The sequence below is a fragment of the Oenanthe melanoleuca genome, chromosome Z (assembly GCF_029582105.1).
Source record: "Oenanthe melanoleuca isolate GR-GAL-2019-014 chromosome Z, OMel1.0, whole genome shotgun sequence".
Taxonomy (NCBI): Eukaryota; Metazoa; Chordata; class Aves; order Passeriformes; family Muscicapidae; genus Oenanthe; species Oenanthe melanoleuca.
In genome coordinates this window covers 48,784,132-48,809,994 of record NC_079362.1, presented here as the reverse complement: position 1 = coordinate 48,809,994, position 25,863 = coordinate 48,784,132, and the positions used below count along the sequence as shown (strand labels likewise).

At 36.1% G+C, this 25,863-nt stretch overlaps 1 protein-coding gene across 5 annotated transcripts in view; it reads left to right on the top strand.

The window, feature by feature from the left end:
• KDM4C (lysine demethylase 4C) overlaps window positions 1–25,863 on the top strand; it is a 253,994-nt gene that overhangs the window by 160,062 nt on the left and 68,069 nt on the right. For all 5 annotated transcript variants that reach the window (XM_056513735.1, XM_056513737.1, XM_056513736.1 and 2 more), the window contains 2 exons: window positions 17,155–17,210; window positions 19,913–20,021. In XM_056513735.1, coding sequence (XP_056369710.1) covers window positions 17,155–17,210; window positions 19,913–20,021 — 165 coding nt within the window. The remainder of the gene's footprint in view (window positions 1–17,154; window positions 17,211–19,912; window positions 20,022–25,863) is intronic.

Sequence of the window (25,863 nt, the reverse complement as noted above, 5' to 3'; positions counted from 1 at the left end):
TAATGCTTTATTAAGTACATGCACGTGAATGATGTCAAGTTCACTTTTTTAACAATAGGGTCTTTCAAAAATTTTGACATGCAGATCTTACACTAATAGCAATATCAAAGCTATTAGTGATTATGAGAGTTTGCAGAGCTTAGGTGAGGTGACATCAGCCTGGAAAATATATTGTTGTTTTTTTAAAAAGGTGCAAAATGGATGACTCCAGGAAGTAGGTGGCAGTCATCCTATCTCAGATAACAAGAAAAATACTGAAGAAATGGTGAATCTATCAATTTCTAAAAGCCTAGACAATAACAGAATACAAAGAGGTATCTAAACAGGCCACGGATTTTTTTTTGCTGTGGCAGATCATGGGAGTAAGTAATAAGCAAAAGATTTCATGCGTCCTAACTTTCAGATGCTTTTGATGGTATTTTAAATTCTGATATTGGCAGTGGCAGAAGAGAGATGATGAAAATAATAGTTGCCAAACACATAGCAATATGGATTTGCTCTCAGCCTTAATATCTTAGACCACTAGCCATCATCCTAATAAACCACTAAACCATTGAGAAAATAAATTTCTGGGCATAATTTGCTGATTACTTTCCATGTTGTTGTGGAGCATGTTTAAAAATCTAGACTCGTCTACTTCAAGCTGTGTAAGATGATTGCACAGAAATTGGGGGAGTTTATGTAATGTGATGCTACCAAAGTGTTAAACTTTATTGAAAAATAAATCATATGAAGTTCAGCAGGCAGGGAGAGTACTTATGAGTTGTCAGCTGTGCACACATAATAGGGCAAACTCTACCTAAGCAGTAGTTTCTGTTGCCAGCTGCAGTTGTGACCTGATTCTGATCATGTCATCAGTTCTATAGAATTTGAAACATCACATGAGGATGCTTAAGGTTGTACTAGAAGCAAAGCCCAAGTGAAAAACCCCATGGAACAATCTTCCTGCTCTCTTCATCTTTTTGAAGAGTCCACTTGAAGAACTGTGTGTAACAGTAGGCATACAATGTTAAAAAATCCATGATGGAAGATACAAGAGTTGCAACAGAAGTTGCAGTAAACAAAAATTCTTTCAATTATTCCTGATAGATGTCAATCATTTCATAAGGGAGGATTGAAGACTTAATCTTCTTAGGAGAAGGTAGAAAGAAAAAAAAGTCACATTCTGTAATGTAAAATTATATGTGCATAATTAAGAGTAACATAGCAATTGCAGTTCTGGAATTTTTTCCTCTTGTGTCTAATCAGATTGTCTCCAGGAATTTTCCTTGGGATTCCTTTTTTTATTTTCCATGTGACTCCTTTTCGTGTTTTCTGTGACTTCTTGTAAGAAAGGGAATGTGTGTCTTGTCTTTTAGGGTCAAGATGACTTGTAGAGACTTAAAGCTGCATCAGCAGAAGTTAATGCCATGAATTTTTATTAATTTCTATTTCTAAAACTAGTGAACTGGAATATATAAAGATTTTATAGAAGCTATTTCGGTTTTTTAAAAAAATATTATAGAAACATTTTTCAGGAATAGCTGAAGAAGGCTTGACTGTGCCCTGAGGCAGAATGATGAAATAGACACTGAGTTCTCTTTTGCTTGTTTGGACAGTATTATTTATTGCAAGCAATATAGCTGTAGTTGTCTTTGGGGAAAAAATTACTAGTTTAGTATCCAACTTAAATATGCTAGTATATTTTTGCTTGCATGGAATCTCAGTCCTGACATCAGCATAATAATAATTGCTGATAAGTATTTAATCCTATTTGTCATTTTAGAATAATGTTTCTGTCCCTTCAGAATTTGGATGATAACCTTAGATTATCCTAAGAGCTTTCACTTCAAAATAGTACAATATTTTTTTCTAATCCTAGAATTATATTTAAGATAATATAGTTCTCTTTTAACCAATCTTCTGTACATTAAGATGTGGGAGTCCAGAGTATTCCTCTGGCTTCCCTGGAAGGTTTAAGACCCCCCTGGCGGGGTCCCCAAAGACCCTGGAATGGGACCCAGGTGTCTCGGGGGCTGGATTTGGCTCCTTGGAGCAGTTTGCCAACATTGAGAGAAGAAATGCAAGCCACAAAAGTAAATGGAGTGTAAATTGGACTGTTAGAATGTAGAATTAGCAGATTTCTAAAATGTTTGTGATAAGGGACACGTGGCCAAGATGGAGAATTGGGGGTGTGGATATTCTTCCTCCTTCTTCTCCGTGACATCCATGCTGGGTGACACACTGGCACTCTTAGATTGGATGAGAACAGATCTGGACCATGTAACAAGATTGTATTGTATTGGGGGTCATTTGTAAATACCTAGTACGTAGTTTAGACTATAAAAGATAAGTCCTGCCTCTGCCAGGCGGATTCTGCCATGGACGTCTGGCGAGCAGACTGCTGTTCGCTGGACAAAGCATTCCTGAGATAAGGAACAATAAACAACCATGAAAACCTCTAAGAACAGCCTCCTGCAGTCTCTCATCGGCGGGCATTGGAAAGAGCTGGGTTCCAGACCACCTGCATGTCCTCCAGAGGTGATCTCAGGTCTAAGGAGACACCTCAGGATGTGACATTAAAAATGACAAGTTAATTAAATATATTGCTATCCCAAAGTGCTACTTTCCCATTTAAAAATCAGCAATTGAAGTTAGTTCTACCAACCTGCAATCTGAAGTTTTTGCTTCCTTAGAATTAAATGCATGTTTCTTTTCTGAATTAGTTTTTAAATTTTCATTAATTTTTCACACAGTCATAGAATACCAGGTTGGAAGGCAGCATCAAGAATCATCTGGTCCAACCTTTCTTGGCAAAAACAGATCTAGAAAAAGTGGCCTAACACCCTGTTCAGAAGAATTTTAAGTATCCAACATATGGAAACTCACCAGTTCTCTTGGGAGATGACTGCGTTAGTTCTTGCTGTGAAATTTTTTGTTCTTGTGTCTAATCAGGTTGTCTCCAGGAATAACTTGTACCCATTACTCCTCATATTTTACATGTGACTTCTTGTAAGAAAGAGAATCTCCATCTTTGTAGCCACCATTTAAATACCAGAACCTGATGATCAAGTCTCCCCTAAGCCTTCTTTACTCATGGCCGAACAAATTCAATTGTCTCAGCTTTTCCATATATGGCAGGATTCCCAGTCCGTTGGTTTTCCCAGCAAGACCATTCTTTGACCAAAACTGGACACAGAATGTGTTTTCTATACCTGTTGTTTTACTTATAATATTTTAATTTTATTTTAACTTGCTGTGTAGTATCTTAAGTCTCTCTGGAGAGGGAGATGAAATTACAGAAAATTCCATATTTGCACAGCTTTTTTTTTATTGCAGAGAATATAGTGTGACTATACTCTACATTCCAGCTGACACAGTTGAGACTTCAAGTTTCTAAATTAATTAAATTTAAAAAAAATTACATTAATCTAAATTTTTGTTCTGTATAATCATTCCAAAAAACTGCCACTGTTACAGAAGATCTGAAATAGACTTACCTCTCTGTGGGAATTATATATACACATGCCTTCCAAAACTACTTTTTTTATCTCAGAAAAGTGCACAAGATGGGAAGATTTAGTTGTTGGGAAATACTGACTCCCTGAATTGTTTTCCCTACACTTCATATTGATTCCTAGAAGAAGGTTTAGCTGAAGATGACCCATCTGAGAAATTTCCTTCTGGCCAAGTGTCCCGGTTTGAAGGACAGGTGTCTGCCGATAAAGGCAGAAGTTTTCCTTTAAAATAGAGACATTAAATCCACTCCCCCCAAGTATTATAAATGTTTGAATCAAGGACTCTGAGGCAGAGATAAGGGGGTAGGAATAACAGCTCTTTTACTAATATATCTAACCATACAAGCAGAAAAAACAGCAGTTGTTAAAATTGCCAACAAAACAGAACAGATAACTCAGTTCCAGTCCTTTCTTTAGCTGCAGGCACACTCTCTCTGCCCTCGGTCCTGGTGCTCCAGACGGGCAAAGCCCGGCAGCTGCAGAGAGCAGGCGGGAGTGGAGGCAGGAGGGCTGGCAGTGGCCACGCCGGTCTCGGGTGGGAACGGGCTGGAGCGAGCAGCTCCTTGCTCACCGTTTGTGTCCAGGGATTAGCTGTGTCCGCAGAGGCAGGAGGCTGGAGCAGGGCAGATGCAGGGCAGGTGATCGCAGAGGGTCTGGCTCTCCTGCGTTCGGCTGCATAGCTGGAGAAGGGGGGCGAGTCGTATTCCGAGGTGCCGGAAACACGAGTTCCCTCCAGAAGCACGAGAGCCCCTCTGGAAGCCAATCCCGCCTACCCCTTTGTCTAGAGTCATCAAAGCTCCTAGGTGTAACCCGGCCGGCCCTATTGGCATGATAATGGGAAAAATTCTTTAAATTGACACAGTAATAGAAAAACACTCAACCCCCAACACCAAGGCATTAAATCCTGAAGAGAATGTTGATTGGAAAACAAGGAGAAAGAAAATTATATGTAAAGAAAAATATAATGGTGTCGAGGTTTAGTGGAAGTTATGAAATATCAATACAACCTTGTGTCAGAGTTCATTTCTTAGGATGAAAAATTGCTTCTCATTCCTCTGCTTGCAAAACTGTTTTAAAAGTCTGTTAAATTATACTTTCTGAAAATCACAGAATTTATGTTAACTTTATGGAAAATTTGGCCTCTATAAGGCTTCTATATGTCAGTATGACTTTGCAAAGCGATGAAGCATGAGAGCACTGTAGGAAAGAGAGTTGTCTTAATAGCTAAATCAGATCTATTATGTGTGGATCCCAGCTATGAACATCATTAAAATGCAGAAATAGAAAATGTCTATATGGATTTAGATTGACAGAGCCAGACTTTTTCCTTCGTGGCTATTCCATTTTATATTATCATAGGAAACTGATTTTGAGATTCAGAAGGATACAGTTTTCTTGCAGTTTCAGCATCTTTAAGTAGCTGAAGTAGTATGCTTTGCAATACTTTATGTCAAATTTTCACCCTCTAGGATATACCTGCATTCATGATACATGATACGTCTTTATATTCTACTAGGTAATAGGTCCTGTTTGATAACAGTTATTGACAAAAGAGAAGAGTGATACAGAATGGTCTATACTAATGGACAAAAATACCCATAAATCAATCCCCCAAAACAATTCCGAAAAATCAAATTATATTAAATAAGTCATCTGCATGGATCCTGAAAGTGTAACTGTATTCGTATAAAGTGCCTTGATTGAGAACAAACGCCTCATTAATCTTAAATGCTTCAGCTAGAAAAAGTTACTGAAGTCAGGAAGAATAATGACTGGCATTATAGAGAATGCAACGTACTGTACAATGAGCAAAGATGTGGTCACCTAATAGCTATAGTACATAAACATGGAGTACCTTTGTTATTTAGAGGACAAGGGTTTGGGACACAAAAGAGATAGAAAGAAGAGCAAGTCAGGAAGCAGGTAAATACACTTCAATGGCTTGCTTCGTGATCAGGTAGATTATGACATAACATCTACTAAGGAAGCTGCATGGCTTTTCACAACTGATTCTTGCATTGTTCTCCAGAGCACTAGAAAAACTATTAAGTACCTAATCTCATTAACTGGCACTGATTTTGAGAACAGATCCTATGTTTAAATAGTTTAGAATAATTTCTTTTTCTATAGAGAAGTTTTTTCATGCTTTGTATATTACTTACCAATAGTCAGTCTTTGGATTCATCTGCATTTTATGGTTAGAGTAGCCTTTTATGTAATTTGAAGGATTTTTCCCAGAAACATCAGAAAAGTGGCATGTGGCATTTTCCCCATTCCTGCTCAGAAACTGCCCTATTTCACTCTACTGAAAATAATGATTTTGAATGGTCTTTTTGTATTGGTGCCCTTCTTGTTGATGCAGTGTTATAATTTCCATTAGAAACTGCTGTTTTCAAAGCGTGTTACCTGCCAAAATTAACTTAATACATGTGAGTTGGTTAAACAGTGTCTTAATTTTCAGACTGATTTTTCTACCAAGCTTTCAGTGCATTTGAATATTGTTAATTATAGAAACTACTGGACTGGAAAATCTGGCTGTAATAGAAAAATTAAAACTCTAAATATTTGTGTTGTTTTGTTTTCAGAAAAATAACATCTGATGATTATTTTTTAAAAATACTTTTTAATTTTTTTTTTTCTTTTAAATTATTTTTAAATTTTTGCGAACCTTCTCTGCAACTGGGGAAATTTTAAATGCTAATGATAACTATGTAGGGACTCAGATGTTGTGAGCATTATATTTCTTTCTGATTTTGGTATTATACTAATAACAGAATATTTATTGATTGCAAAACTCAATCTTTGAAACAACATATTTTACCAGGTTTGTATATGCAGGGTTTCTCTGATGCTGTCACAGAAAGCAAACTGAAGACAATTAAACTCAGAAAATATGGTTTTGATATTAGTGCCATAAGGCTCAAATCCAAAGCTCATTTTGACCTTTCATTCCCTTCACTGGAGTTTGCCAGATCAACCTTTGCCACTTGATAGCCATGTCAAAAGGCTTTAGTTACCTCCTGCTGTGTAAGTATTCCCATATTACAAGGACGGGATTCACTGCAGGGTGAATTATGATTTCAATCAGATGCAGTTTTGAATCTGGCCCTGCTTGGAGATGGAATTGGAACAGAGAACCTCCTTCAATCTCATCCAGTCTTAATTTATCCTCAGAGACCATATCTGATCTCTAGAGGTACTGCTGCAAAGTCATTGAGAAGAAAAACATTCTAAAAATAGCCACTAGCAAGATATCTTGACCTGCCCAGCTGGTTTTACGCTGCTTTCTTAGAGGTACAGATTTTCTTCCAAAGATTTTAAACTCTACTTTAGATCAAATATTTGCTGTCTATAGTAATGGGAATAAGCCTACATATTTTTTATCATATGTGAATATGTATTACATAAAACATGACTCCTGTTTGTTTGCTGAGCATTTGGTCTCGATGTTCATAGAATCCTAGAAAGGTTGGAAGGGACCTTAGAGATAATTTAGTCCAACACCCTGCCATGGACATGGTCTTTCACTAGACCAGGCTGCTCAGGGCCACATCCAATCTGGCCTTCAGCATTTCCAGGAATGTCTAGAATTTCAAGGAATATCTAGATCTTCTCTGGGCAGCTTGTTCCAATTTCCCACGACCCTCATAATGAAGAATTTCTGTTTTATATAACCTAGATCTACCCTCTTTCAGTTTGAAGCCTTGTCTTATCATCTTTCACGTAGCCTCCTTTAGGTACTGGAAGGTGCTGTAAGGTTCCCTGAAGCTTTCTCTTCTCTAGTCTGAACAACCCCAATTCTCTCAGCCTGTTTCCACAGGAGAGGTGCTCCAGCCTCCTGATCTTTTTCTTGGCCTTTCTGAGGATCCACTTCAGCAGGTCTTTTGTTTAGGTCCCAGAGCTGGATGCAGAACTCCGTGTGGGCTCTCATAGAGGGCCAGAATTGCCTCCACTGATGGGCTGGCCACACTATTTGTGATGCAAGCCATGATGGGGTTGGCTTTCTAAGTTGAGAGCTAGCTCAGACTGAGCTTTCTGTCAAGCAACAGCCCCAACTTTTTCTCACCAGGGTTGGTATTGATCAATTTTCCAACCAGCCTGTGTTTGTTCTTGAAATTACCCTGGTTTTCCTCTGTGTAAAAGTGATTTCTGAAGTCTCCATATTTTGCAGGAAGAATGATCAGTTTTGTATTTTCAGTGGCTTATTTATTAACATTCTTGGAAAGCTAATCTCATTCCTTGTGATTCCTCTTCAAAAGGGAGACTGAAATCTTTCTTCTTCAGTTGTTTGGGAACAGTTGCTCTTTCTACTTGTAAGGATTTTCTAGATCTGAGTGACCAATAACCACGATGACAGAAAATACTTCAAAGTCAGGGATTGAATAGTCTCCATTTTGCACTTTATGGATGTGTTTTACTTCATATATGCACATTCTAGGGAGAAAGGACTCATAGTCTGCTGTCCCCTGTCAAGTGTGAGAGTTATTTTTATTCCAGTTACCTGAATGAGTATTTTGATTTTCATTTCAGTCTTAGCCACAGTTCTCATTCCTTTTCCATCAGTGGAATTGTCTCCACATTCCCATTTTCCATCTCAGTCTGCCTTTCCTGTCATTTTGAGGTCTTCTTATCCAGCCTGCTCTCTTCTGCTCTTTGCAGTCTTGGCGATTACTGTTAGTAATGCTATGGACAGTGTAGTGAAACACTACTTGCTCTTTACATTGTTACTTTACATTGGCATGATATGGGAGCTGTAACTGCAAGGAAATTTTTGGCTATCCCTAAATCAAGGGAATGACAGAGTGAATGCTTGCAGGATTAGGTTATTAAAATGGGGAAATTAGGTAAATGATGATTTGTAAACTTTAAATTCCCAAAAGTGGATGTCTTGAACAGACTTAGATGCATCTGAAACAGTAAAATGTTCATTCATAAAAGAAGCATGGCCACTTTCTATTTTCAAGAACCTACTTTTAAGCTTGCAGCCAAAGATCAAAAAGCACATTAAATAAATGTTAGTCTGTGGTGGATATCTCTTTAATTGAATTACTCAGCCTCCATAATCAGTGTGAATTTTAATCACCATACAAATGAATGTTGTGAGTTATACTGGTAGCATGCAGCTAAGAATGGTGCTTCTTGTCAGGAAACTGAATCTCAATCTTTTACTAGATAAACATCAGTTTTTCTGCAGTTTATTATTTTTTGCAAATATTTTGTCTTAAAAAAAAAGAAGTTTGTCTCTGAAGGTAACAGCTCGAAGTGGATACAATAGTGGACTTTGAATTGAAATTCAATAATTTCAAAAACTGTTTTCCAAGTGAAAATAGTTCCCTTGGTGTAGAAACATTAACATATTCATTAGTGGACCATTGCTGAAAACATTTTCAAGAGAAACACCAAGCCATTTCTCTTTATACAGGGATAAATATAGACACAAATGTAAATAAGCCGGAAAAATGAGATAGCTAAAATATAGCAATGCCATATCCAAATGCACATCTGTGTTAATACTACTAGGAGTGTGACCTTGGGCATTACAATGCAATTGAGAGAAAAGATGGAAGACTAAGGATATCTATTTTCAGTTCAAAGGTTTCTGTCTAAAAAGCCCACCAGAATGGCTTGAAGAAAACAAATATGTTTAACAGCCATAGTCCTACAATTTGTATTTATTTGACTTAGCTTGGCAGAGTTGAGCAAGGAGACCAGTAAATCGGCATTATTGTGAGACATCTTTGGAGCATTTGACTGCTGAAATTGTTTTGACCTCTTATTAGAAACATTTTAGGGGAAAAAAATGTGGGAAATAGAAAAGGTACAAGACTTTCAGAAAGCTGTGGGAAAACAAATTTCAGAGTGAAGTGATAAAGATGTGCCCATTAATATGATGAAAATTGTAGGAGTGACTTTACGCCCTGAAAGCCTGCAGAGAGGGTTTCAGCAGGCTTGATATTACCCCAACTTGCCTCAGCAATGGCATTGAAACAATTAGATTGGGTCAGATGTTGGTTGAGTAAGCAAGCCAATGCCACATCCATTGCAATCAGTAATATGCTGACAGATGGTAGCAGTGTTAGACATGCCACCCTACAAAACAGAGCAGCAATTGATTTTCTCTTACTAGCACAAGGATATGGTTGTGAGAAATTTGAAGGATTGTGTTGTATGGACTTGTCTGACCAGTCCAAATCCATCCACAAATGTATACAAAAGCTGAAAGATTTAACATCTCAAATCAAAAGAGATGATGGGTCACGGTTAGACGATTTGTTTGAGGTGGAACTTTGTAAATTGGATGAGGGACCTTTGCAGGACAGATTTAAATGTTTTGACTGTTGTGGTGATATTAGTAATAATGCCTTGTGCACTTCAGTATGTGCGACAGCTGATGGGCAAAACCATCAAGGAAGCTTATCTCATTCAAGAAAGAGATGTAGGAAAAGAAAATACAGAGTTCACAGGATTTATGTGGTTGTATGCTGATCTCAAGTTACTATATGTTTGTGTAAAAGGTGATGAAGGCTTTGATTCAGGGTCTTGGAAAAGAAACTTAACAAATCAATAGATAGCACTTACTACTCATGCCCTGGGAATTGACTTCTGAAACATTAGAACTGCTGTAGTTTAAAGTAAAAGTCCTTAAAAGAAGCTAGAGAAGTGCCTTAAATAAACAAAAAGCAATATATAAATTGTATTAATATGGCCTTGTTTAGAAATCTGATAATGCTGCTTTGCTAGATAAGTAAAAAAGCATTGTAGTGGAGCTATGTAACGCAAGGTAATTGATATATGGCAAAGTCATTAAAGGGATTTCTTTAGGGTTAAACAGAGAGGGGGAATTGTGGGAAATAGAAAAGGTAAGGTACAAGACTCTCAGAAATCTATGGGAAAGCAAACCTCAGAGTGAAGAAATGCAAGAAAGTTGGGGATGCAAGGTCAAGAAACAATAGAGCTGTGCTTTGTAGAGATAGGCGTTAGAAAATATGTTAAGTAAGATAGTAGAATTATGTAAGCTTAATAATGAAGCTTTATCCATTGTTTTAAACCATTACAAGCATTGTTGGAAACAAGAGGTACGTGTAAGTATACTAATTGGCTAGAGCAAATGCTTGTCAGCTTTTAATATTATCTTACTAAAAAACTTTTAAAAGACTGTATAACTGAAAACAACTTGTTTACTGTTGCAAGCGGCTGAAGCTCTTTCCATCTCCCTTGCTTGGTTCTGTAAAATGAGGTTGATGGCTGTGATGGAATAAAGGCTTCAAGACAGCTGCTTCAGCAGACCTGTCCTGTTGTTTGTGTATATGTAAATATAAGATAAGAGAAAAAATTATCCCAGAACCAACACCCAAAATCTTTCCTAGACACTTTACTTAGGTTTTTAGGTACTAGCCAAAGTCACTTGACAGCAAAAATAGCTGCTATTATCTACTGAATAGGTAGTGTTCTGCTTGGTGCTTAAGACATTTTCAAGAGGTAGTGGGTTTAAATTATTGGTGGATTTAGGTTAGATGTAAGGAAGAAATTCTTTACCTTGAGGCTGACCAGAAAAGTGGTGGATACCCCATCCCCAGAAGTATTCAAAGCCAGGTTGGATGGGGTCTGAGAAGCCTGGTCTAGGAAGGGGTCCCTGCCCATTGCAGGGGAGTTGGGCTAGGTGATCTTTAATGTTCTTTCCAATGCAATGCCTCAAATCACTAGCCAAAATATATTGAAATCATTTGAAATTACTACTTCAGGTAAAATCACTGCTAAATAAAGCTGTGACAATAAAGTTACCACAATAACTTGTTAAATAAATGGTAATAATATACTAGTGAAGTTCATTTTTTTGTGAGTTTTGGGATCACAGATTGGGAAAATTAAATATAATTATATGTAACATGTATTTCAATGTGTGCGTATTGCTAAACATTTGGATTTTCCTTAATTAGTGTTTCTGCAAAGGTATAAAACTGCAGGTTATGTTGAGCACCAAGATGTGCCATAAGATTAAAACGGAAGTCTATTCTAGTTTGTTATTCTCCTTCACAACAAGAAATTAAAACCTGATGAAGAATATGCATCTTGAGCAGGCATTCCTAATACTTTCACAATGTCCTACAATGTGGAAGTAAGAAATTGTCTTAGCCAAAGGCAGTATGTTTCTTTTCCGTAGTAAAACCTAACCTTTGTTGGATTTTTTTTATGAACTTATGTAGCTTCTTTCTCAACTAGTGTAAAGTTTTAGCGCACACGTCTGGCAAACAGACACATACTGTCTGGGGAATCTTTCTGTTTTTTTGTTTGTTTCTTTGTTTTGAATCTGCTGCTAGTTTCCTTCACTAGCAACTACCTTCTTACTGAAATATCTAGTCAAGCACTTTTCCAAGTCTCATTTTTTCAGTCACATCTGTCAGACATTACACAATCTTTGCTGGCTTGATCAGCCACAGCCTGCATAGTTATCCCTTTTTCAAGAAGCTGTTACTGGAGATGTTGGCTGAAGACAAGGTTTTTAGTGAGACCTGTGAAGTAAGGACAGTCAGAAATTAACAAGAGCTTAATAAATTACTCAGATAATCTGGAAATCAAGAGATAATTAGAGAAAGGTGCAAGATACTAAAGCTAGAATGTGTACAAAGGATTGCAGAGCAGTGATGTCAGCTGCTGCTGCAGAAAAGATCCTGAAGATTATTGTCCATGTGCTACACAAGATATGGCTATGGAAGCACATTTCCCCAGATGTGGGATAAAAATGAAACATATTTTGCCTGACATCACTGAAGATCTGTTCTCATTGCATTTCAGACAGGAGAAATGTGGCCATAGATGAAGTCACTTAGGTGGAAAAATTGTGGTTGTTTAACTGACTTAGGGTCTATAAATGAAAAATGTCAAAAGAATAAAGGGACAATAGGGTTTTTTCATATTTATTATGCATAAAGTAAAAAGGAAAATGCTTATGCAGGGAATCTACTTGTTAGTTTTAGTGAAAAGCTCCCTAATGACATGGATGCCAAAGAGCTGGAAGAGATTATTAGGTTGCTTATGGAAACTACATTTTAAGAGGAAATTTTTGAAATTGTGTCAGGCACAGTTCAATAAAAGCAACATATATTTTATTTTTCCCTGTCTTCCACTGACATAAGCTTAAATTTCTTTTTCATTTAACTAGATAAACGTAATTCTTTGATAATGCTATTGTAATTTACAGGGCCTTTGTAAAGAAGGAATAGCAGTTTAACAAGAAAAGAGATTGTGTGGTGCATGGTCATAGTTTTCAATAAAAATAACTGTTAGGTGACTTAATAAATATCCTGCTGCTATGACTTGGCTGAATTCTACTGCCTTGTTGTATCAGACAGCTTCCTGTCTCCTATGGAGATAGCTATTGCTGATGAAGTAAGTATGGGAATATGGAAGTGTGAAAACTGCTTGTTATAAGCATTACTGTGAATATCACTGAGTTTTGGCAGACACTAAAAAAATACTCAAAGATAAACAAACGTATTAGTTTTAAAATATAAATGAGTGTGAACAGGCTTGGATTTTGTGTTATATTTATCTGTGCAACAATAATTAATATTCAGCTATGCCTGAGTAGCATCATACCCTTCCAAAAAAGGTGATCCATCTTTTGGGTGTATGTACCAAAGGAAGCATGGTTAATTCACACTGACTTGAGGCTTTTCCAGCAGTTTCAGTGATTGAAGCAGAGAAGTGAGATTAGGATTGCTGTTTGCAAAAGTGTTTCCTTGAAAGCAAAGGGAAACATTTACAAAACATTTACATTCACAAACAGTGAATATGATATATATTGTTATGGAAAAAATGCATAATTTCCACAAAAGAAATTGAAAGATTAAATGAATGTTACTGTATAGAACTTGTGAATTATGTGGAGATATCTTGCTTTATACAGCTACTGGAAGAGAGAAAGCCTTCTTGTAATTCTGAAATGTTACGGAGATTTTTTAAGGAGATGAGCAATTTAAAATGGTCTGAGATTTAATTTAGATATGTATAAAATAATATGCTTATGAAATCATTATTTAATGCAAACACAAATGAAAAAATTACTTGTTTAAAGGATTTGCAAAGTAATAATGAATGAGAGATTGGATACCTTCTAAGGTGATGCTTTATAATGAAATACATTCTTTTTCTGATTTTTACATATAGACAGACAGCAGGCACATAGGGATGTACAGACATGCTCTTTCTCTTGTAAGAGCACAGAACCACAGGATCATAGAAGAGTTTATGTTGAAAGGGACTGTTAAAGGTTATCTAGTTCAAATTTCCTGCCATGAGCAGGGACATTCTCAACTAGATCAGTTTGCTCAGAGCCCCATATGACCTGTCCTTGAATGTTTCCAGGATGGGGCATCCACTGCCTCTCTGGGCAATCCAGTCCAGTCTTTACTACCCTTATTGTCAAAAACTATTTCCTTGTGTCTCATCTATATTTAAAACCATTTCTCTTTCTAAAATGTTTTTCCTCATCTTTTTTGTAAGCCCCCTTTAAGTATTGAAGGGCAGCAGTGAGGTCCCCCCAAAGCCTTCTCTACTTTTCTCCAGGCTGAACAACTCTCTCAGCCTGTCTTCATAGGAGGGGTGCTTTTGGAGCATTGGACTACCTCAGCAGGTCTATGTCCTTCATGGACAAGATGGGTAATAATTCCTGTAATTCCTAGTTCATATGTTATTTCACTACCACCCATGGCATATATGCATTAATTAGGAATGTTAGTCTTTGAAAATGTCAGATCCTTTGAGTTTTCATTAATTGTAGTATTTGAAACAAAAGTTAAACTAATAGCAATGTTGCCTGGATATAGAACAATATATTGCAATTCAGGCATAATTAACAAAATAGTTTTAATGAGCTTTAAATGGGCTCCTTCCCACACAGGTTTGTTATGAGTACAGGTGAAATTTACTCGTTCTTAGTGATCTAATTGCTTATTGCCTGTGTCCAACAGACAGTGAGCAAGTAACCCACCAACACTTTCTGCTCACCAAAGATACGTAAAGGTGTTTTTTAGAGGACATAATACTTTGTTCGTATAGGTCCTGCATATGGGTAATCTTTCTGTAGTTTGTAGTGAGGGTGTTTAGCACCACCTTCTCTTTTGTTTGGGCTGCTCTCCTCCCTTTAATTTTCCCTGGTTTTATATATTTTCTTTGGTTTTTTTCTATTTTTAACCTAATGTCAAAGCTCTGTAATTGATAGGTAAAGATATGACTTCTGTCTCTTCCTGTGCTGTTTTAGCTTAATATATTTGTGAAATTTATTTGTAAAATTTCTTTAGGGCCTTGGATTCTCAGTCTAGTTGCACTACACAGCAGATGATCTAGTAGAAGTTTTCTGTAAAAGTGAAAAATAGCCATTAAAAGCAGAAAAATGTCATTATTTTTCAAGTAACAAATTTTGAAGTAAAGTGACCTAAGAACGTCACAGCTCTAAAAATCAGAGCAAATGCACTCTTTATTTTGAAAAGCAGAGTTAAAGTATTTTTGTGGCTAGTGTTTCAGATTAAAAAGAATTTATGAGGGATCCCCTGAACTTTCACATTTTAAAGGGGAGAATGAAAGTTTTTCCCTAAAGAGGTTTCTGATGGGTTAGACTCATGCTCTTTTCCCCTGTCTGCAGATGTTATTCTATGTCTTGTAAAAGTTCATGCTCTGCAGAACTGCTGTCTTATTTAAGACAGTCTGAGGGGCTGGAAACTCTAAAATGAGTTACCTCCTCTTAGTTTCAACCAATCCCTTTCCACCCATAAGGAATGAATGCAAGTAGATGTAAGTGAAAAAAGAGGAATTTACTAAGCAAAACAGCAACAAGCAAAAGACAATAACAGTAAATAATCACTAAATACAAATCTCATTAAAACTCATTAAATCTCATTAAGCTCTGGGAAACGGAGGGACCCGAAGTGGTGGAAATAGCGTTTACAAGATAGAGCCTGCAGGGTTGCCCTTGTGGCTTGAAAGACACAGGGAGAATGGCATCAGCTCTCTACCCCATTCAGTCAGCCACACCATCTGGGAGACAAGGGATAAAAAAGACGGTGAACAGAAGAAGCCAAGAAGGTCCTGGGAAAGCAGGAGATTTTGGAGCCACTCTAGTGGCAGGTAAGTGCCTGTGTGTGTGGCATCAGCACCAGCATCTACCTGCTGCCTCCTCCTGCTGCCTCCTGGGTGCTGCTGGTGTTGGTGCTGATGTCCACCGCACTGCACAAGTGTTGGGGGTAGAACTGGTATGTCGGATGTGGTATGGGTATCACTCTGAAACAGTTTTTATTGCAAAGTGCTTCTGTTGCAAGCCCAGAAAAAAACCCCAAACAACTTTACTGAAAGCAGTATAGTTTTGAGCCTTTGGGTACCCTGACTTAATGTTTACTTTTACATAGGGAAATGTCATCTAGAACATATTAGGTCCAATCCTAAGGTTATCATGGATAGAATAATGAACCTCAATTCTCTACAATAATATGAAGTAGTTAAAAGGGTGTTCCTTAGGAGCATATTCTGTTCTTCATGGTTTTTGTTGATAGGGCAAAAATTTAGTGCTTGAATAGGAAAAAAGATCCAATTGTCACAATAAAGCATTTTTTTATGGTTAGGAAAGATGTTTTTCACAGGAAATGTAATATAGCATTCAATTAAATTACTGGCAGACATTTTTAGTCTTCATCTTAAAATTTTTAAGATCAGATCAGACTGGAGTATAACATGAAGTTCTTTGGGGATTCGCTTTGTTTGGTTTGTTTTCTTGTCCTGAAAGGGCAGTTTAAATGTAGGGATTCAAAAGATACGATCTCATATAGCTACACTGTCACAGAATATCTTGACTCTATTTTGTACATTTATTCTTTCAGAAAAACAGGCAGGAAGAGAAATAACTAATGTTCAAAACACTTTTTCATCAACTCCTCTCGAGGGACAAGAGGAAAAAAAGAGAAATAAAGGGAAAGAATAGATTCTGAAATTAAGGAGACTGTAGAGAAGAAGTGAAGGGTTGGAAAGAAGAAAAGAGTGTATCTGTTCAAAAGCTCAGTTTTAAGTAGAAGTAGGAAAAGCCATGTGTTTTGGCATGTTATCTGGGGCCCACTGAAACCTAGGTGAGTACCCTGAAAGAGATAGAGTTGTACTGAAGATCAAAGCAGTAAAGATATACTACCTTCACTGAAAAAACAAAAATAAAGGAAAAATAAAAAGAAAAAAACAATTTGAGCTAGATCAATAGGCTTATGGGTCAGTTTCTCCGTAACTTCTATTAAACTAATTATGTGCCATAATACTTCGTTTTACCGTTGTAAAATGTATGGTAGTTTCCAGCCTTTCTATGACAGTAATGATTACAAATGTTGGGGGGTTTTTTTGTTTGTTTTCTTGGTGTTGATTTTGTTTGGCTTTTTTTATTACATTTTGAAGGATTCAGTCACTATGTCTGTAAGTAGTACTCAAATACCTTTTTTCTTGAAGCTGTACATAGACCAGGAGTTGTTTCTGGTTTTGTTACTATATCCTTTGCTTTTCCTGTAAGGAAATGTAACCCAGTAATTAAATACATTAGCAGTTTGCTTATCCTCAAGATCAGATGAATAGAACTGATTTGTAAACCATCACTAAACCTCACTTTTTTCTACTCTATTTTTATTTTTAGGAATGTTGTCTCTGCAATTTGAGAGGCGGTGCATTAAAGCAAACTACTGACAAAAAGTAAGTAATATATTCTTTAGGACTGTGTGTGTTTGTTTTAAACTTTATTTCCAGTTGATTCCCATGTGCAGATTACTTGACAGTGTTCCTTTAAGGTGAATCACTGCAGAATTAAAATTACTTCTACTGAAATGTAGCACTGGCATTTTCTTAAATAGTTAGATGATAAAATGTACATTTGTCTTAATATTTGCACACACTTGCTTGTTCTAAATTTTAATCCGCTGGCCTTTGTGCAAAGAAAGTAAATGCAAACTCATTTATCATTGTTTGAATATCTTATCAAACAGCTAAGTGTATTTTCTTCTTTGCTCCTGAAAATTACAGTACAATACTTTTGAATTTCTAAACGCAGTATTTTCAATGAATTAATTTTAATCATATTGAAATAATTTTCAATTCTGAATATTTTTTTAAAAAATGCACTTCTAGCACACATTGTCAAAAATAGTTTTGTTGCTGACATTGTGCTATTGCTGTATCTGGTGACAGAACAATATAGCAAGTAACCCTAACAGCTAAAGTGGAAAATGTTGTGGCTTAATGCTTTTTCAAACCAAATAATAGAGTAGTCTTTATACATTTTGAATAATTTCATAATTATTAGCTTGTCTTAGTACCTTAGAAATGTCACGTAGACTTTATTCTTTCATGCTTTGGAATGCAGTGGTAAGACTTGATCTAGGTACAACATTCTTTTTCACTTACAAAGAAACAATTTATCTGTGGTTTTTGATAATGAATTGATTTCGTGACTCCTCTGAGTTGTCCAGTTAGGAAAATGTTTTATGTTTAGCTCAAGCCATATATTACCTTCAGAAAACATTATTATTATAGCCGTTTTAATGGAGATTTTTGCCAGTACATGAAAATTGTCAGCTGATTTTTAGTTCTGTTATAAATTCCCTTAAATTTGCTCATTGGTTCACTTGCTAAATAAAAAGAAAATTACAAAAATATTATCTCACAAAATTTATCATACCAATTTGATAAATGCTGTTGGGAGCTTCCATGTTGCATCTTTAAAAATGTGTATATCTTTTCTTTGATATAAATTTAAATTTTTTTAAATGCCTCATAAGAGATATTAAGAGACATGTGCACAAAATAATTTTTCTTGTATAATTACATATAAGGTTTTGGGGTTTACATTCTGTCACTCTGTAGGTTAGTTTTACAGATTTGTGAAATTAATTTCTGTAAAAGCAGTTGAACTCTGTTTTCATAACAGAATTTCCATAACACCTTATAGTTGTTAAACATTGTGGAGTTTTTAATCTGTCTTTCAGCATTAGCTATCATTTCCAAATTTTTTGTTTTCAGAAAAGTATATTACAATTATATCTTTTTCTCCAACAGTTATAAAATCTAACATGTGCATTCCCATTGCTCCTTCTTTACTCTGTACATACTAATTAGAGATACAGGAAGAGCATGTCATACTTTTAAAAGCTAATGGATCAGACTGGTATGTGTGCATGCAGTAAGCAGTTTGCCATATAGGAAGGCTGAGACTCCTTTTCAGCAGAGCACAGCAATTGTTTTGAGTCTATTGAGAGATTTTAGAAGATAAATGTTTAGTTGAAGATTGGTTGAAGAGGCATTTTGTTTGTAGCATTTCTGTCTTGTAAAGCTTGGTAAGACAACGTGGTTTAGCAGGTGGGCAGGTCACAATGAAAAGAAAACAGCTGTTATAAAAAATGTTTTAAAAAGTCTCAAAACAAGACTCTTTTCTGTAATTTAAAACATGAACAAACCATCACCATAATAAAAGGATAGATCTGCACTTTATCTGTTTTTACTTGGGCTGAACTGTATAACTTGCTAATAGATATGTCATCTTTATGATGGAAATGTTTTTATTATTCAGATTTACTTCTTGTATACCCCAAAAAGATTTTAGAAGTTGCCTCAGAAGGCTGCTCTTTGTTAATCAAAGTGCATTAGCTTCTCTTTTGCTTTATGAAATACACAGTTTCAACATTAATTTAAGACTTTTAAAAGTTTCTATTAGCTTTTCTTATTTTAAGGTTCATGTATCATGAGGATTTGTAGTGCTTTCTGATGCATCTAAGAAGCATGTATCATGAAACCTCCTGACGTTGCATTAAAGTCTTAAATGTAACAATGGTCTTAGGTACTTGCAGGTGCTTTTGCTACTAAAGGAGATCCAGTTCATGTTGGGTGTTGCACTGGTGGCTTAATCACTTGGCTACTTGGAATCCATTGTATCAGAAGACAGAAGGCCTTGATATAATTTGCATTTCTTTTTTGCAGTTTGATAGATACATGATTGATTGTAATCAATTTTGTTGTATAGCAGTAGTTTCTCAGTTCTGAGTAATGTTAATAATGAGTAGTAAATGCTGTAGATGATAAATTACACATGAACCGAATAGTGTGTTGTTTATGTATGTACCTGAATAGCACACCTACAAAAACTTCTTACTTACATGAAAAGTAAAACATGCTTAAAAATTATTGCAATAAAACCTCAGTCTGACATTTTATTGACACAAAGTGGTAGTGTTGCACGGTTTGTTAAAATGTCTTAATGAAGCTTAAGAAAGCCTAATTAGGAAGTAACTACAGATGGGTACCTTTAAGAAAACCAAATCAAACCAAAATGCACAAGCAAAAACTTAAGCACTTGTATTTCTGTGAGTTTTTTGGTGGTATTTTTGACTTGCTTCTTTTCATAGGTGGGCACATGTAATATGTGCAATTGCTATCCCAGAAGTCAGATTTGGTAATGTCACAGAGCGTACTCCAATAGACACTAGAAGAATACCTTTGCAAAGATTAAAATTGGTAAGTAGTATAGTAATATATGTTCCATATATGCATTGCTATTAAGATATTCCAGTATTTGAAATGTATTAAAAATCTAAATTGTGGTGGTTGTTGCCAGGTAAAAAGCAGTAAGTTATGTTTAAGGTAAGAAATAAAAAAACAAGAGTTTTACCAAGATTGGCCTTTTGAAACACAATGGCATTGTAGTATTAACATAGTAGCATTAACATTAGTAACAGTCTTTGCTATTCTGTTTAATTTAAACTCCTTGTTCCCCAAGAGAAGAACAATAAACTTGACCAGTATCAACTGCGAAAGTTTCATTTTTGGAGCTGTATTTTTATGAAACCCAAAAAGACAGGGCATACTACACAATACATATTTGGGAGGTCTTTTTAGTATTGATTTTTGCCTCTACTGTTTATGGAGGTGAAAGGATGCATGATCTGTTTGTTATATGGTATCTCTGCCATCAGGGTATTGAAAAATATGCATACAAGTGTCATTCAGGAACACTGATGTAGTCAAGAAGAGGATATGATATGCACAACTGCAAAATGTATTTTTTTTGCTGTATTATATGATAATTGCTTAATCTATCAGTGTGTGCATGACTGTGATGTTGTCAGATAGAAAGAAAGTGATGTCCTAGAGGAAGTGTAAGTTTTCTGGACCATCCCATACTGTTTCCAATGCGGTTCTTGGTCTACCTTACCTTATAGTCACTTATTTTGAGCTAGTAATATTTTCACTCTGTTTTTACTTTAATTTCATTTTATTCCATTCATTATTTTTCCTTTGAAGCTGTATCTCAAAATGTGAAAATACAGCTTGGAGTGCTTTAAAATTGATAGCCTGTCCTTCAAGTGGTAACCTGTTTTGAATTTCTGTTCAAAATGTTAAAAATTTGTTTTCACATGTCCTTTTAAAAAAATTTAAAAGACATATTTAGAGAGTGTATATATATAACATAAAAATATAAGACAACTTGAAAATTTTTAATTCAAGAGTTGAAAACACAGAAATCATGGAAAAATTTTTGGAAGCAACCTCCAAGATCATCAAGTCCAACCTTTGACTGAATAACACAAAGCCTGCCGGACACACCTTATCTCAATCTGCCATACCTGCTTATTCTTTTAGCACTTCCAGAGATGGTGACATCATCCAGCTTCCCTGGGGAGGCTGTTCCAATGCCTAACCACCCTTTCAGTGAAGAAATTGCTCCTGCTATTGAGCCTAACCTCCTCTGGGACCGTGTGAGGCCATTAGGTCTTGTCCTAATTTTTTTCACTTGGCGGAAGAGGCTACCACACCCTCATTTCAGGCAGTTGTAGAGAGTGATAAGGTTGCTCCTGAGCTTTTTTTTCTCCAGCTTCCTCAGCCACTCCTCACAGGACTTGTACTCCAGGCCCTTCCCCAGATATGCTGCACTTCTCTGGACATGCTTGAGCACCTCAATGTCCTTCTTGGATCACAAGTGTGGCCTCAGCAGTTGCTGAGGACAGGGAGCAGATCGCTACCCTGGTCCTGTTGGCCACACTATTTCTAGTACAGGCCAGGATGCAATTTGCCTTCTTGGCCACCTGGTTAGGGCGTGAGCAGAGCCCAGCACTGAGCCTTATTGAACCTCACACCACTGCCTTGGGCCATGATCCAGCCTGCCCAGATCCCTCTGCAGAGCCTTCCTGCCCTCCAGCACATCAACACTTCCACTCAGCTTGGTGTCATCTGCAAACTGACTGAAGGTGCCCTTGATCCCCTTAGCCAAGTCATAGCGATATTAAAGAGAAGTGGCCCTGATTCTTGGGGAACACCACTTGTGACCAGCCACCAGGTGGATTTAAATTCATCCATCCATCCATCCATCCATCCATCCATCCATCCATCCATCCATCCATCCAATGTTGAAATGTATTCTGTGGACTGTCCATGATTTAAACACTGTGAGACTAACAGGAGGCTTTTAGAAAAGGCTTGAATTAATTTTAAGTTATTGATTATGAGAGTGTGGAGCTGATGTTTCTGAAAATATGTAATTTGCATTCCTTATTTATTTCTGCAGAATATGAAGCAATTTTGTTAATTAGTTATGAACAGTCAGGAGTTTTTAGATTTTCTTCTATTTTTTCCTTCAGTGGATAGAATATTGCTTTTAGTCCTTAGTGCTTTTTCAATTCTTAATGCCTCCTTCAGTATAAAATGGCATTGAACCACTTGTACTCTAAAAAGCTATATATAAGCCTGTGATATCTTGCAAATATAACAGTGTTTAAAAATAGAATATTTTCTTTTCTTAACATTGTTTTTTAAAGAAGAGTTTGTATGTTTGTGTGGATAGAGTGTTATGAGGAGAAACTCAGCTGAATATAGTAGAATTGAGAGGCAGGGTACTTTATAACAGTCATAAATGTAGTAGTCCTGCATGTAGAAGACAGCCTTCCCATGAGGGAAGGAAGCACTAGAATCCTGGTTGGCTCATTAAACCTTACTATTCCAGGATTTAATTTCTCACATTAAATTTATAATGAAATAGCTAGATTTGTATTACTTTGAGGGAAGTAGGCAGTTTGACCATTTCAAAAGTCTCTGTAGTGATGTAATGCCAATAGACCAATAAAATGTTGTTTCTTGGGTAAAGGAGCAGGAAAAAAAAAGCCTGCCCTAAAATCACCAGCAGGCTGTCTGCTTTTAAAGTTGATTTTATTGCAAGTAAATTACTGCATCTGTTGATTTTACTCTGGTCTGTTTCAGAGTGAATACCCTAGCTAAACTATCTTTCCTGAATGATATATGATATGATGTCATTCTGCATTTTAAAAATAAAAATGACACATACAAAGACACAGACACAAACACAGGCAGAGACATAGACATGGACATGGACATGGACATGGACATAGACATAGACATAGACATAGACATAGACATAGACATAGACATAGACATAGTAGAATTTCATGGATAGTTTTATTTTCTCTAAAACGCTGTATCTTTGATACCTCGTGTAACATATTTCTCTTGTTTCCTGAAACATGGGGTTCCTACTTCTCTAAAGAGTTTGCTGCCAATAGCCTTCTGTGTATGTTCTAGCCTTGTGTATATTTGCCACATTATTCTCAATTCAAACACGATCTTTAAGTTAGTCTTCACTTCTGATTGTTAATGCTACAGAATAGCAAGCTTTTGTACCCACTGGCACTGAATAATTTTCCTCAGGGTAATCCCAGGGATTATATGCAAGTTTATTATTTCTCTAGGAATTCCTCCCTCTTCTTTCCTCTGCTCAACCCCACTTCATCCATATCATTCATTCCTTTTCATTACCATTTGCTCTATACCTGCGAGTAGACAGTTGATACCATCTGCATTGCTGTTAATTTCTGTAAAAGAATAGTGAATTTTCACACCTGGGAATATGTGAGCAATTGATGCATGTCAGTTTTGCCATTTGAAATTTTAGGGACTGGCAGTGCTGTTCTTCAGCATCTAATTCCAGCTTCACAGGTATCCTATTTGATAGATTAGGGACGCCTTTGTTCATCTCTCTCCATCATTCAAGCCAGAGAGTTACCAGAAAAAAGGCAAGCTTTGTACATAACTTCTTGATACTGAGCCTTCATAAGAAAAAAAAAAATAATTGAGCCTATTTTTAGAATTAATTTTGTGATAAAGCATGGGTATGTAATAAATAAATGTGAACTTCCCTACTGTGCCACCTCTCCTTTAAAAAGTTTAGGATGTATTTTGTTGATTTTTTTTTTTTTTTTAATGAGCAGTGAAAAGAAATTATAAAGGAATTAATTAAGTTCTAGCATGCAGCCATACCAAAATAAGATATTACACTGTAGAAGCAAATTGTTCTTGTTGTTTGAAACATTTTCTATCACTGTTCTCCTTCTTCCTCCCCCCTGAAGTAATAAGAAACCCAAATAAGAAGAATATATACTATTTTCAGAGATCTGTAGAGGAGGACCTGACATCTTCTTTAATGTAGCTTGTACAAAGAAACAGCAAAGGAAATAAAAAGCCAATGTTTAATTTTTTAAAAATTAAAAAACATCTGTGCAAACATGAGCATGTTGGTAGGCTTATTTTTATTGCTTAGCCAGTCGATGTAGAGATTGCTGTTAAATTGTTTCAGTTCATTAGAAATTGTGGGTTGAAATCAGTGTGTTTCCTGTCAGTCTTGCCACTATTAAATATTTAAGATACAGTAATTTCTTCCAGAGTAAAACTTGAACGGTAATTCATAGATTTAAAATTGTTTCATTCAGCTGCTCACGTTTGCAAATTACTGGGTTGTTATAGCATGCCAACATACTTTCATATTTCTCTAGTTTTCTTGGTAGGTTATGTGTCAAGTGCCATCACTGCTGAAAACTTACACAACAGTGAAATTTTTATTAAAAATTAAGTCTTTTGAAGTTTTTTCCTGAATGCAAGTAGACAAAATAAATATAAGATTTGGCTGCTTGATTTTTTCATAGGGGAAGAAAAGAATGTGATACCCTCTGGTGAAATTGCTTCTATTTTAGGGGTATAAACCCATTATATTGTTGGACTTCAGCTGACTTCTCATGCAAAAGCAAAAGACCTCCTAGGCAACCTTAGTGTTGAGAGCATTCCACAAGGATGCTATAACCTGTGGTTTCTCCATGTTATGTCTGTGATGATACATTTTCTCTCTCTGTCTCTTTTCTTTTTTTTTTTTTTTTTAATATATGTGAATGGAGAAATGAGATTATCCTGGTCTTCTTTTGTCGGAGAGTCAGTCTTTCTTTCTCTGTTTTATGACATTCACATCCATCAGACACTTAGAGTTCAAATAGCCACATGGAATGACAATTTGTAATTACTAAGCTAGGAAAGAAATAAGTTGAATATGGACATTTAGTCTGAGTCCTAAAAGAAAATATCTGAAGGGATGTACTTACTCTATCACACATTATAAACGAATTTTTTGCATAAATTACAGTATGCTAGTGTTTTGTGGACACATAGTTCAGATGGCTTCTGTTCCAGTGGTCTCCAAGTTTAGCAGCAGACATGAGCTAGTGTGAAAACAAGAAAGACACAAATGCTAACTTAAGTACTTTTAACCACAGTGAAAATGTTAGGAGCAGATAAAAGAGAGGCAAAGTTGCTGAGAAGTGATGGGATGAAGGGGCATCATTTGAAATTTATACATGTAAATGCAGAATTTTAGCTAATGACAAGCTGGAGGAAGTACGTAATTTGAAAAATATATGTTGTGAATGAGTTTGGTGTCAGCTTCCATCCCAGTGCTGTTAAACAGCATTGAACAGTTTACACAAAGTAGACAAAGCTTAGGTTTCCAGCTGAGTTTAGTTTTATTTAATTTATTTTTGCCTTGTTCTATTTGCTTTAAGTCTCCAAGAGAAGTTTGGTGTATGCTTATGCTTTTAAAATTCAATTTTTCTTCGATTATTTATATGCATGGGGCTTTGGGTCATAGGAAACAAACTGTAATTCTTTGTATGTCAAAGTCAATGATAAAACTCAATTTTACTTTGGGAAGGGAAAAGCTTTTCCCCAAGTACCTAGATAGTCTGTGTTTTCAAAAGAGTGTTAATTACTCAGCTCTAATTATAAATATGAATTATATCTGCATAAAAAAGTCTCTGGAGATGAAAAATTCAGATTGACCTCTCAAATATCAAATCAGCCTTTGAAAGTAAGTGCTCTCTTGTCTGTTTTTCTATTTTAATATAACATGGGACTCAAACTAGAATTAAATAAAAGACTGTGCTAGTATATGGCCAATGAATTCAAGCCAGCAGGAATATTGAGCCTAGTGCCATTCAGCCTTGCCAGGCATGTGACTTGTAATGAATGT